Below are 12,557 nucleotides of genomic sequence, written 5' to 3'. Positions count from 1 at the left end.
TTCTGAGTGCAAAAGGTGGTCCTGTTATGTTTTCGCCGCTTATCAGCTAGGCACGGTCGACCTGAGCTTTTTATTACTTTTTTCAGTGCTCTATACTCCTAGAGCACGTGCAGTGGGAAGAAACGCGGGACGGCAGCGCTTCAGTTAGAGGATGCAGGAGATAAAGGAAGGGCACCACGCGAACCTGCAGGTGCTACAGGACCAGGCGGGGAGGGACTGAGGAACTGCCCCGGGGAGCCCGGACACCTCCCACACCCCAGTGCGCTTCTCCCGTCCTTTCTCCTGGGTGCCGGGGGCTGCTCTCCGCTCGCTCCCCGTGAGCCGGAGCCTCGGGCGTTTCTCATGAGGGAGGGCGATCGTGGAAGCAGGGCAGCTCCTCTCCCAGGGAGATCCCTTGCCCCAGCCCCGGCGAAGCCCGCCCTTTAGGAGCAGGTGGCGCATCCCGGGAGAGCCTTCCTCCGCCTCCGTCTCCTCCTCCACCTCCTAGCGCTGGTGGCCCGGAAGGGAAGCCCTGCCCCTCCTCCTCGTCCAGCTCCCAGGTGGCAGCGGCCATCTCCGTGCGTCCCTGCTCGGTGCCTCCCGCGGCTCCGCTCCACCTGTAGCGCGGCCGCGGGGCGGGCAGAAGGCGACTGCCCCCCGCCCTCCCGCTTCCCTCCGCCCGCCCTGCCTCCCGGGACACGGCCGCCGCTTCCTCCCGCTCCGGCTGCGGCCCTGACGTCGCTTCCTTCCAACATGGCGAGGGCAGGTTGTTGCTGCGGCCGCCGCCGCCGGTGCTGATGGAGGCGGGCGCGGGCCGGGGGCGGCTCGGGGACTGACGGGCGCCGTCCGCGCACACACGCATCGGGGGCGGGAGGAGAAGGGAGGAGAAGGCTTCGTCTTCCCTCAGCCGCGGGGGTTGGCTGTCGGCGCCGCCCGGGCCCACCCCAGCCTCCCCCGGGGGAGCCGCCGAGCGGGTGGCGGGACGCCCTGCAAGGGAGCCCTTCCCCCGCGGCCGCCGGGGCCCCTGGCAGCGCTCCCGGTGGGAAAGGCCGGTGCCCCGCTCTCACTTCCCCGCTCCACCCTCCTCCTCCTCTCACGGCTCGATCGCGCCCATGTATGAAGGGAAGAAGACGAAAAACATGTTTCTGACCCGGGCCCTGGAGAAGATCCTGGCCGACAAGGAGGTGAAGAAGGCGCATCACTCCCAGCTGCGCAAAGCCTGCGAGGTGGCACTAGGTGAGGCGCAGCCCGGGCGGGCAGGGAAGGGAAGGGAAGGAGCGGCCAGAGGTCGGGGTGCGCTTCGCCTGTGTGTGTTTGTGCTGCGGGGGGGCTGTGCGGTCTCTGAGGGAACGAGGCAGAGGGGCAGCCTGGCAGGGAAGGGCCGGGGGCAGTGCGGTTGCGGGCTGAGCCGTGGCACAGGTTCGGGTCGTGCAGCACAGCCCCCCGGAGATGTGGGCGCCCTGGCTGCGGGCGAGCATCGCCCCTCGCCGGGAGCGGCCCCGTGCTGACAGCAGCGGCGAGGGCGCTGCGGCGCCCGCCGGGCTGTTCTCCTCCTCCTTCCCTCCTCCTCCTCCTCCCTGCTCGCAGGATGAATAGGCAGACACGGAGCTGAGCTGAGCTGACCTGGAAGCAGACGGCCGGCGGGGAGGGAGCAGGTGACAGGCAGCGGTGAGGGCGGAGGGACGGGTGAGGAAGAGGGGGTGGCGGAGAGCGAGAGACAATGACAGCGGGCCATGTCTGGAGCTGGTGGCTCCTCGGAGCCGGGAGGAGGGCTGCAGAGGGAGAGGATGGTCCAGGAGATGTGTGAGGGAGAGCCTTAGGCGAGTCGTTCCTGGTGGAGACAGCTGATGGGGAAGAGAGCTTCCTTCATGCATGGCAGAGCTGGAGCGGCCAGGATGATAACAGAACCACAGAGTTGTTAGGGTTGGAAGGCACCTCTGGAGATCACCTAGTCCAGCCCCCATGTCGTTGGATTCCCGATATGTGGGAACGTTTACTTCGGGCCGAAGGAAGGGTGTTGGGTTTGTGGTGCAGCTGTGTCAGCGCCGCCTCGGCTGGAAGCGTGAGGGAAGTACCGGGGCTGGATAGCACAAAGCACATGCAGGCATCCAGTTACAGGCAGCTTAAAAGGACAACTTGGGCTTCACGATTCTGACATGATGAGCACAGGCGGGCCTTGACCCTATGTGGCAAAATACTGACATACTTACTGACAGACTTCTAGAGAAAAGCCTGTTTCATTTAAGTAATACGTTAAATGGATTATGTCCCTCCCTTTGTAGTGTAATTGTTTCTGTTTTGGAGATAATTATCTTGATTTTGTACAGTAATGTCCGATTAAATGGATTTGTTTGACGAGATAATGTTAAATTGAAACTTGTTTGTTTTAAAAATGAGTATAAGTAATTTGAAGTTGTTCCCTTGTCATTCTATTAATTTGTATGTTAGTGCTTACTTTTTTTTCTATAAAAAGACCCCTTCCTTTTCTTGATTTCTTTGTCTATGAAAGATCCTGACAAAGGGAGGGGCAGAAATATATATAAAATAACCATACTTCAGCTATTTATTTCTTCTTAATTAAAATCAATGGGAAACAAGTTTTTTATTACATTTTTCATATATCACTAGAGTGGATAACAATAATCTTATGATTTATACAGATGAAATTAAATTGATAGCCCTTTGGCCCTTCTGTTGACTTTAGACTGTGCATTCAAGTTGGAAATAAACCAGAGAAATGGTTTTTTATTGTTAAACTGAATTTCTGTCCAGTCTGTATGTCATCCGTAGAATTAGACACTGGTATTAATCTTGTGTTTCTGCCATACTTTATTTCAGTAGCTTGATTTATCTTAAGTATCATCCAGATCCCTCCAAGCATGGCTCCATTGTGTTCCACAGATTACAAAGCAAGCCCTCTAGACTGTACAGTCTGCCTCTTGTGTCATGGAAATTGATTTGTTGGAGGAGACCCTCAAGCACACATCCCAGTTTCCATCCTACAGCTTCACTGAATCCTTCTCCTGTGGATCTGGTTGGGGCTTAAACAGGAAAACAATGTGATGTGGGTATAAAAATCATTAAGGCGGGAAAGAAGAAATGGAAGGTTGTGTGTACTGCCTTACGTATAGACAGGGGCTTCATGAGCTTGAAAAATGTCAGGCATGGTATTTTTTGGTAGAAAAGCCTCTAACTACTGCAGAGGCTTATTGATTTTTTTTTATTTTTTAGTTGCAGCACAACAAAATATAGTTGGTGATTGTAAATTTAGCATGGTCCATTGTCTGGTTACTCTTGATTACTCTGTCCTGAGTAGTGCTCATGTCTATCTATAAGAAAATTTTTGGACAAAAGTACATATCATCCATGTTTCACCCAGAGTACAGTTAGCTATTAAAGCTGAGCTATGATTTTTGTAGCAGTGTTTGAAATAGGATGCATGTGTTGTGCTCTGTTCCTTTAGCCCTTCATCTGTTGAGACTACAGCTGGATGCTTCTTTGCTACCTTAAGCAAGGAGTACGGACTTCTTACTGCTTTATTTTGAAGAGCAGAAACATTAATGATAAAACATCAGTAAAATTCTAATTTAGAGTTGAATTTAATTTGGTGCCAAGTCTGGCAAAGCCAGGCTTTAGGTTTTATTGGACTTTTTAAAATGGTAGTTAAATAAAAAGTAGCTTTTAAAAATCATGGCAGTAACTCCATATCTTCCAAATCAACATCTTTTTTTTCCAGTGTGAATATTTGATTAGTTGTCACTGAAGTTATCTGTGTGCTCCATTAAGACCTTTTTTTCCCAGCTGCCTGACTGTAGTAAAATGTTGCTTTTTATTTACTCCTAGGTAGTAATAATAATAGGTCAGATATTCTAACTAGTAGTTGTTACTAATTCAGGCTTTTTATTCCATTCTCTAAAGCTACTATTTATATTGTTTTATAGTATTTGTATAAAATTATTTGCTATTGAAGTATTTGATAAAAAAATTATCAGAAATACAGTATCCCTGTACAACAGACAAACTAATAGTAGCTCTGCTTTTTGGATTGAATTTAAAAAGCAGTGTTTTAAGAATCTTTAATGCCCTCCCTTTGTAATTTTTAATCCCCATATATTTTCTTATAAATCTGTTGCATTCCATTAAGATTGTACATAATCTATTTTTAATTTGTGAGTCTTTGGGAGACAAACCTTGCAACATTCCAGACTGTGGTAGTTTGACCTCTGAACAGGTGTTAAGATGAGCTCCTTCTAGTATGACCATTTTTCCAGTGATTTGAAGATAAGAAAACAAAATATTAATTAAGTAACAACCTGAATTATATATGTCCTTTACCTTTTTAACAGAGATGAAATTAAGCCTGATACTTGTAGCATCCTGTATTTGATGAAGGTTATGTCTGGGTTTATACAGAACAGTTGAGTTTAATTTAACTTTGTCCTTTCTGAGATGTTTTCTCTCTATGTGGAAAACACAAGATTTCTTTAGTCACCTAATGAAGTAGAGCTAATTTAGAGCTTTGTGTTGTTCACTTTCATAGCAACAACTCTTATCTGTGTAAGGAATGAGTTTATCCTTGAAATTGTCCACTTGCAGAAGGCATGAGCCAATGAGCCAGCAAGCTGTCAGAAGGATTATTGGATTTAGAAGCTCCTTTTCCACTGAGTTACCTCCACTGCTGTTTGTGTATTGCTTTTCAGCTATGCTACAGTCTAGGAAACCTTACTGTAAAAATACTGTGTTTGCATAAACAGTGAAAGGTCTTGGGGGGAAAAATCCTCATCTGAACATAAAATTTTTCATAGACTGAAAAAAAATTATCAGTGCTTCTTGTCAAAATCTGGAGCGTGGATTTGTCTGCCTGAAAAGGTGGTTTCAGAGCACTAAGCTGGGCACACCAGAATGCCCTGCTGGTACAAATTCTGCTAGTTCAACTGCAGATCAGGAGTCAAGCAACTCTTCCATAAAACTTCAAGCCACAAGTGATATAAAATGATGCAGATATATCCCTACTATTACTTTAAAGAAAATTATGCATATGCTGCCTGGAGTTCTGGAGCTACCAACTGAAGAGGGCCAAAACTTAGTTCCAGAAGGTTCTTTAGTGCTCCTTGTATTGTTTATTTCAGTCTGTCATGCAGGGATCCTGCTGAATGATGTAGTGGTCTCGTGCAATATGAAAGTGGCATCTCTGTTCAGTTTGTGCTGCCTCTGTGTGTGTGTGTAGGGTGATGGAGCAGTGGGCTATAGATAAACAGTTTCTCTGGAAACAGATAATGCTTGGAGCGGAATAACCTAGAGGTGTGAAGGTTTGAAGGTTCATCTGTCCTTATCTGTGCAGGTCTGCAAATGACATCTCATCTACTTAAGTTTTTCTGTCTCCCTTTTTACCTTGCCCAGTTTCATCTTGTGTCCTTTGCATATACCAGCAATCCTGATACATAAGAATGAGTGTGGTTAGTAGATACTGTGTATGTGTAGGGAACTCTGGGTGCATTGGAAAATACCTTCCTACACTATAATAAACAGTTAAAAATTCATTCCTGTCTGTATTTTGGATAGTGCTGTTCTTGGTAGGCTGCCTTCTTTTTTTCATGAAAACTAGTTGTCCTTTTGTAGAAACTGAAGGTCAGAATTTTTTGAGTCTTTTCTTTGCTGGATGCAAAGAGATTAGTGTTGCAATATTCTGTGCCTGTCTTCGTGTGCTATAGGCATTTATTTCAGAATTTACAAGTCACTATTGTCCATAAAATTTTTTTTTTCTGGTTGTAACTGTCCTTCTGAAACACTTGTTTGTAAGCAAGAAGGATAAATTGAAATTTCATGCTAGTAAAAACTAAGATGTATGTGGGTTTTTTTAAAAACCAAAAGCCCTGAAAATTGCAGCTGCCCTTCCCTCCTTTTGCTTGCTTTACTGAGATTGGACTTTAACTAGCAGACTTCCAGTGTGGTTACAATCTCCTCTACTTTTGCAAAGATTTAAAACTTGGCTTGGTAACAATAAGGATTAGTTGGCCCTATAAACTGTTTTGCAGGTTGCCTTCAGCATTTGATATGTAAAGTGCTGTTTATGTAGAGCTAATTTAAGGAAAGTTGTGTGTGTTTAGCTATTGCGTTGTTTCAGACGTTATCAGATGTTGGCTGTGCAGAATGACAGTGCTGATGAGATTTAATCTCTTTTGAGAAAGGGGTGCTTGGCAGGATATATGTAAAAACACTTCTCTAGAAAACATGGTGGATTTTATCTAGGTCAGAAAAGTGTTAATGGAATTTCAAATACTTGAGTTTTGTCTTGGAAGCTAAAAATGGTATTTCTTTTAGGTAACTTTGACTTTATCCAGAAATATGTGTTCAGTTAAAGCCTTTCATATTTTGAAACTTTGAACATTGATTTTCACTATCTTTTAAAATTTGATCTTGAAAGACTTCAACATATCTTTGTGACACAGCTTTTAAATACCTGTATTCTGCTGCATATTTTAGAGCCCTAATTAGAATTTTGAAGCTTAAAGTGGGAAGTTGTTACCTTGTGACCAGAATGCATCTGTTTCTCATAAGAACTACCTTTACTGTCTTGTGGGACTTTGGTCTAGTTGATTTTTCTTCCTATACTATTTTCTAGTGTATAACTGTTGTGACTGTAATATTTTCCTTTTTCTCTTGGTTCTTGTTTCCAGCCAACCACTGTGTCATTCATTCAGGATGACAACTGTGTCTGTTCTTATGTGTCTTCTTCATATACAAATGAAAAAAAACCTGTTAACATCAGTTGTACATTGCAGAATTCTTCTAGAATCCTTCAGAAAGCAGTCAGTATGGAGATAACATTTTGATAAGATTTTCTAAATCTGTAAACTTGTGCAGTTGTCAGGAAAGATTTTGGTGTTTATGGGTGTTTATAAAGAGGGAGGCATCAACCGTTGGTGTTCTAGTCAGTCTCTCCTGTTCTTAGCAAACATCCTAGGTGAAATCATGGACTTACAAAGTAAGGCTTGTCTTTTTGTGGGGGCACCCAGCTTTCAGTTTGGGGGTTTTATTGGTGTTGATACTTTTATCAGGTTGCTGATTAATTTGTACTTTAAATGAATGCTGCCAGGAGCTTGGGAAGCAAGACCTGCAAACTTGTTCATTACTTATTCTATTCTGCAACAGCTAGTGATCAGTGACTTGAAGAGGCAGGGGAAAAGAGTTTTGGGTTTTCTATATCCAGTTGGAAAACTTTCCTGTATGATGTGTAAATTGATGATTTGCAGGGAGAAAATATTCTGGTCTGTGAATGACAGCTACTGCCAGTTGAGCTTTATAGGCTGAAGGGACTTGGGAAACAGCTCTGCAGATTTCAAGGAAGGAAGGAGATATCATGGAAGTACAGCTGAGTAAGAAGTTTGATAATTTTTATCTGTAAAGGAGGCAGATCTTTACTGTGTGTGTTTAAAAGACAGAAATAGTGTGTAGTAGCTGTGCTAGTCAGATGCATACAGACATAGTCCAATTAGCCTGTACTTCTTTCCTGTAAGCACCTAGTAGAAGAAACTGTAAGTTATACCTAGGCAAAACAGACCTTTAAGAAAAATCACGTACAAGAGGTCTCCAAACAACCAGAGAGAGCTTAAAATGCATCTGTGGGATTTTATAGAAAGAGAATATTGTACAAGGATAATTGGGCAAATAGTAGCTAGTGTTTCTATGAAAAGCACTTAATATGGTAACCAAAAATGAAGAAAAAAACACAAAACCCCAAAGCTACCAAACACTACCACCCAGCTCATAATTTATAGAATCTGTAATGGAATGCAGGGGAGTGTTAAAAAAAATCCCTTTTGAGAGATTAGGTACATGATACTTGTTATTTGATGATTTCCATTTTCAGTATAAATGTAGAGAGACACTAAAAATAGGTCTGTCAAGCCCCAAGAGTTTGAAATACCTGGCACAATTCCCTTATTGATTTCTAATCAATCTTGGGATGCTCAGAAAATTCCAAAGGACTGGAAGACATCTGCTACTGTGCCAGCATGGTTACAAGGATGACCTAGGTAATTACTGGTGTACTGGCTTAATATTGATCCCAGGCAAAGTACTGGACTGATTGATACATATGTCAGTGAAAACAAAATTGGCAATCAGTAAGGATTTGAGAAAGATTTAAAAAATAGTTTTCAGAAAAGGCAGATCATTACCAGTTTTAAAGTTTGGGCGTAGATTATAAGGCATTTTCACCACTTGTTATTCTTCTGTAACTCTTATGTTCTTCAGTTCTTAACTTCAAATGACTAGAAATAGAAATTACCAAACTGGTAGAAAAATTATTGATAACATTTCATTTGCATTGATAAATACTAAGGAATTTTGGTGTGAAGGGGTATTTTGTGATTTTTGGTTGTTTATTTGGTTTGGCATTTTTCTCCACCCTGTTTTTCATGTTGCTTCTTTCTAGTCTACCCTTGGTCTTAGCTTTTAGGTATTCTTCTAGGTGTTGGAGATTTTGCTTGGGTTTCTTCAGGGGTTTCTGGATTTGGTGGTGTTTTCTGGTTTTCTTTAATTTGAAGTTTTAAGTGTATTAGTAGATTATGAGATTTTAGTTGGGAGGCATGAACTTTTAAAAGAATTTGAAGTCCTGAGGGAGGCTGAGCTCTTTTATGGTGCTGTGGTCAAGAACAGCTTAAAAGCTGGGATAGGGAATGTGGATGTTGTACTAACTCTGTACCTTACACAACTTAGAGCTCTTTTGTCATACATGGATGGGTTTTTTTTAAGTCCACGCTTTTTATTTTAGAATTGTATAACCAGTTTAATAGCATAGCTACATTTTTCCAAAACCAAAACCAAAGGTATCTTTTAATAGGACATTTAGGGCATGATTGCTGTGGATTTTTTTTTTAATGACTTTCAGAAGCTTTGATTATTTTTTTTCCCACTGTCCCGCTGTTTCTGATACTGTATCATATATACTCACTTGGTATAAGATGGTGTAGTTATTGATGTTATGCTGTTTATTATTTGTTTTTGTTGAAATGGTTTATGTCTGCTGTTCAGTGCTCTTCAGGTTTTTTTTCATTTCATGTATTTCTTACGTGACAAAAATCATATTTTAAACAAAATTGAAGTTACTTGCGCTTGAGATAAATGGGTTTATTCAAGCTCTCTTTTTTTGTCTACTCAAACACGGAGGGAGATAAATTTCAAGAAAATGATCCATTAATAACAGCAGTTCTGCACATACTGCCTTTAGCACTTGCTGTTCTAATAATCTCAACAGGGTTTGTTATGTTATTCCTACTTTTCAGTTAAAAATAAAAGTGTAATTAGGTTGGTAAATATTTTACATGAAGATATTTTAGCCAGTGCTGGATCCAGGAGTGATTTACTCCTTTTTTTTATTTCACTTGAAGTTACCCCCAGGTGTCAGTTTGCATTGCAGTCGGTTTGAATGACCAATATCCTTCACATTGAAATGTGCAGCTTTGCAGTTTGAGAGAAATGAGGGAGGAGATATTTTTAGGCTTTGAAATTGTGATAAAACTGTTGAGGTTTGCTGAAGATGTTAGACAGCATTTTGCACTATAGTCTAAGCTGTCCAGTTGAGAATAGTATGAGGTAGACTTTCAGAGTTTCAAATCTGTAAATTAAAAATAAGTGTGCCACTGGTATGATTTCTTTGTAGCTTCCCATCCTATTTTAGTTTTCAAACTGTTCTATGAATTGATGCAGATGTACTTGCACAGAGCATTGTACATTTTAATGCAGGTTGTAAGAATAAGGGGAATGCCTTTCCAAGTGAAGGTATTTTTTGGAAAGGTGTGATTCTGTTGTGTGTAAAACTGACACACTGCTGCATGCCTGGGAAGTGACCTTGCAGATGTTAATGGTGTGTATAAAGATCTGGGTGGTACTGTGACCTGGACTGAGAGTGCAGCAGCCAACAGAAAGTCACAGAGTTCTTTCTGCAGCTCAGGAAAGCTGGAAAAGGCAGAGTCCTCACTTGGCTTGCTTAATTTGGCTGATGGACTGGGATGCGTGCAAGAATATTGGCAGGGGTCTTGTGTGGAGTGTAGGAAAGTGGATAGGAATAAATTAACCTTTGTTTCCATTATTCTGAAATGGAGACTGGGCTTTATGACCTTAAGTAAAATTGCTGGAATAGAGCAGCTGTATTTGCATGAAAGTTTGAAAGCTGGATAAAAACTAAGTGTCTGAGAAGTGTGATTCAAATTTTCTTCACCTGTATCAAAATGAGACACTTTGCTGTTCTCCACTTGTGATTTAAGACATGAAACCTGATTTTTTGTGATTTTGCATATAAATAGATGTTAAAAGCTTAGAAATTTTGCTGTAAAGAGAAATAGTTTGCTTCTTTAAAATGGTACCTAACACTGTGGGATATACAGTCTGTGGTAGTTAGTGATGTTTGGAGAAGTCTCAGGTTTGTATCTTAGCTCCTTTTCTCTTCCTCTCTGCACCTAAGTTTGACCTCCACCCCAGAGTCTTGCTGAGAACAAAATCCAAATGTTCAAATTATTAACATCCTTTTATATAAAGGGAAGGCAGCACTTGCACCATTCTTCCCTTGTCCATCTTCTTATCACATGAAAGCTGGAGCTGCTGTCTGCTTGATTGCTCTCTAGGCCTTTCAGCGATGAGCTTGAGGCAGGTGGCAATTTCTTTGACTGACTGCTGTAGTTTGTAACAGTTTTTATTTAACAGTAATTACTTTTTCTTTCTCCTTCACTGATCTTGTGCCTTTCCCACTTGTTCTTTAGGAGCACTTTAGGACATGTCGTTAAAGAACTGTAAATTTAGCTGTATTGTTAAATAAAAAGAATTTGCATAGTCAATGCAAGTACATTTTTCCATAATACTGTATTTAGAACTATGGATGCAGTGGATCCAGTAAATATGGAACTGAATGCCTGAAATTTTTCACAGTTTGGTAAGCAGTGGTAAAAGAAGCACTTTCTTGTAGCGTGGTTGGCAACGTGAGTTAGGGTTAATAATACTTGAGTAGAGTTAATAATAGTGTGTAGTGATGGCCTTTTAAGTAGCCTTCCACTTGCTGCCTTATGGGCATCTGAGAAAAGGAGGAATACTTGTCATATGAGTAATTGTCTTAATTTATGAGGTCTGAACTTCTAAAAACATTACTGGATGAAAAATAAATTGTAAATAAATGTAAAGAACGTGGAAAATTGAGATTTAATTGTATTAATAATGAATGTATATATATTGTACCAAAGGCAGCCACACTGGAGCTTTCAATAATGCTCATATTTTTATTTCTTATGTTACTTAAATATCTTTGTCTGACCTGCTTCCTATATCAGCACTTAATGAAGAAATCAGGACTTCAGTAACAGTATGGTCACCTTGAATGCTTTGTTTAAAAGAGCTCATGACAGGAGTTCTGATTTAAAGTTGGAGCTTTCTAATACAAGTTCAAATTTTTGTTTGGGAGTAAATTACCGTCTTGATATGGTTGTAACCTTTTTGGGGGGCATACCACAGACAAAAAAATAAACTTAAGTCCATACTTAATTGTCATCCTTTTTTGTTTCCTCTATCAAATATAACTGTGAGTTGTGAATTTTGTAAACAATCATTAAATTGTAGTCTTCTGGCCATCATCTTGTAGCTGGAAAAGATAATTATTTTCTTATAATTTAGAGCTGCAGTAGGAGGGAAATGGTTTAGTGCTCTTTTAATTAGAAGGTTACCAGTAGTATAATTCATGTATAGACTTACATGTGACCTTTTAAAGTTTTAGTATCTGAAATGAATTAGAGTCTTGCAGTGTCATGTGTTTTGTTGCTTTTGAAGTTATTGTAGTGAGCAGGCTACTTAATGGGAATATGTTGGGGGTTTGTTTGGGGGTTTTGTTGCAATTTCTCTTGGTATCATGGGCTTAAAATTACCTTCTATTAAAGTCTGAAATAAAGGTTAGTAATCTTCAACTTTTAAATTACCATTTAAACTACACATTTCCAAAAGAGAGAAAAATAATTGCACTCAAATATCTACAGCAAGGTTAAAAATAAAATGTAGATTTCCCCCATATTATGAAGGGATCTTTTAATTTGATTCATAAGCCTTGACACCACACAAGACCTTACTGTACTTGGTTGTATCTTGTTTTTGACAAATCATGGTTCTGGTCATTTCACAGAAGAGAAACAGAGCTTACCCATATTGAAAATGTTACAGCAAATGATTGTCCATGTTGTCAGGAAGATAATTAAAAAGCCTTCCCTTTTTGCAGCATGTAGGAAGGGTTACTATCCATAGTTTGATCAGCTTTAAATCTGGGTTTTATTTTAAAAATATTCTAGCAGTCAAAATAATTGCCTGTTTTGAGATGAAGATGCTCAGGTTACTGGCATAGAATAATCATTTATTCCAGGATTTCTTTTATTCCATGAGTCTGTTCTGTATGTATATTACAACTATTTAATATGTTGTATACTTGTGTTTATGGAGGGCACAGCAGAGGTGTAATTACTTTTATTGCCTTGGGTGATCTGTGAAAATTGTATATGATAGCAGTTTGTGGTAGCTGGCTATACTCTAAAAAAGTATGGAATAAG

General features: G+C 40.9%; 1 protein-coding gene across 1 annotated transcript in view; it reads left to right on the top strand.

Annotated features, from left to right (window-relative positions):
- The first annotated feature begins 864 nt into the window (after positions 1-864).
- The window catches only part of ARFGEF1 (ADP ribosylation factor guanine nucleotide exchange factor 1), an 84,169-nt gene continuing 72,476 nt past the window's right edge, over positions 865-12,557 (top strand). The window contains exon 1 of the mRNA XM_059469540.1: positions 865-1,215. Coding sequence (XP_059325523.1) covers positions 1,092-1,215 — 124 coding nt within the window. The 5' untranslated portion in view covers positions 865-1,091. The remainder of the gene's footprint in view (positions 1,216-12,557) is intronic.

Source organism: Ammospiza nelsoni, chromosome 1 (assembly GCF_027579445.1).
Source record: "Ammospiza nelsoni isolate bAmmNel1 chromosome 1, bAmmNel1.pri, whole genome shotgun sequence".
NCBI classification, from domain to species: Eukaryota; Metazoa; Chordata; class Aves; order Passeriformes; family Passerellidae; genus Ammospiza; species Ammospiza nelsoni.
The sequence above is the reverse complement of the archived record's forward strand: the minus strand, read 5'-3'. Positions and strand labels throughout refer to the sequence as shown.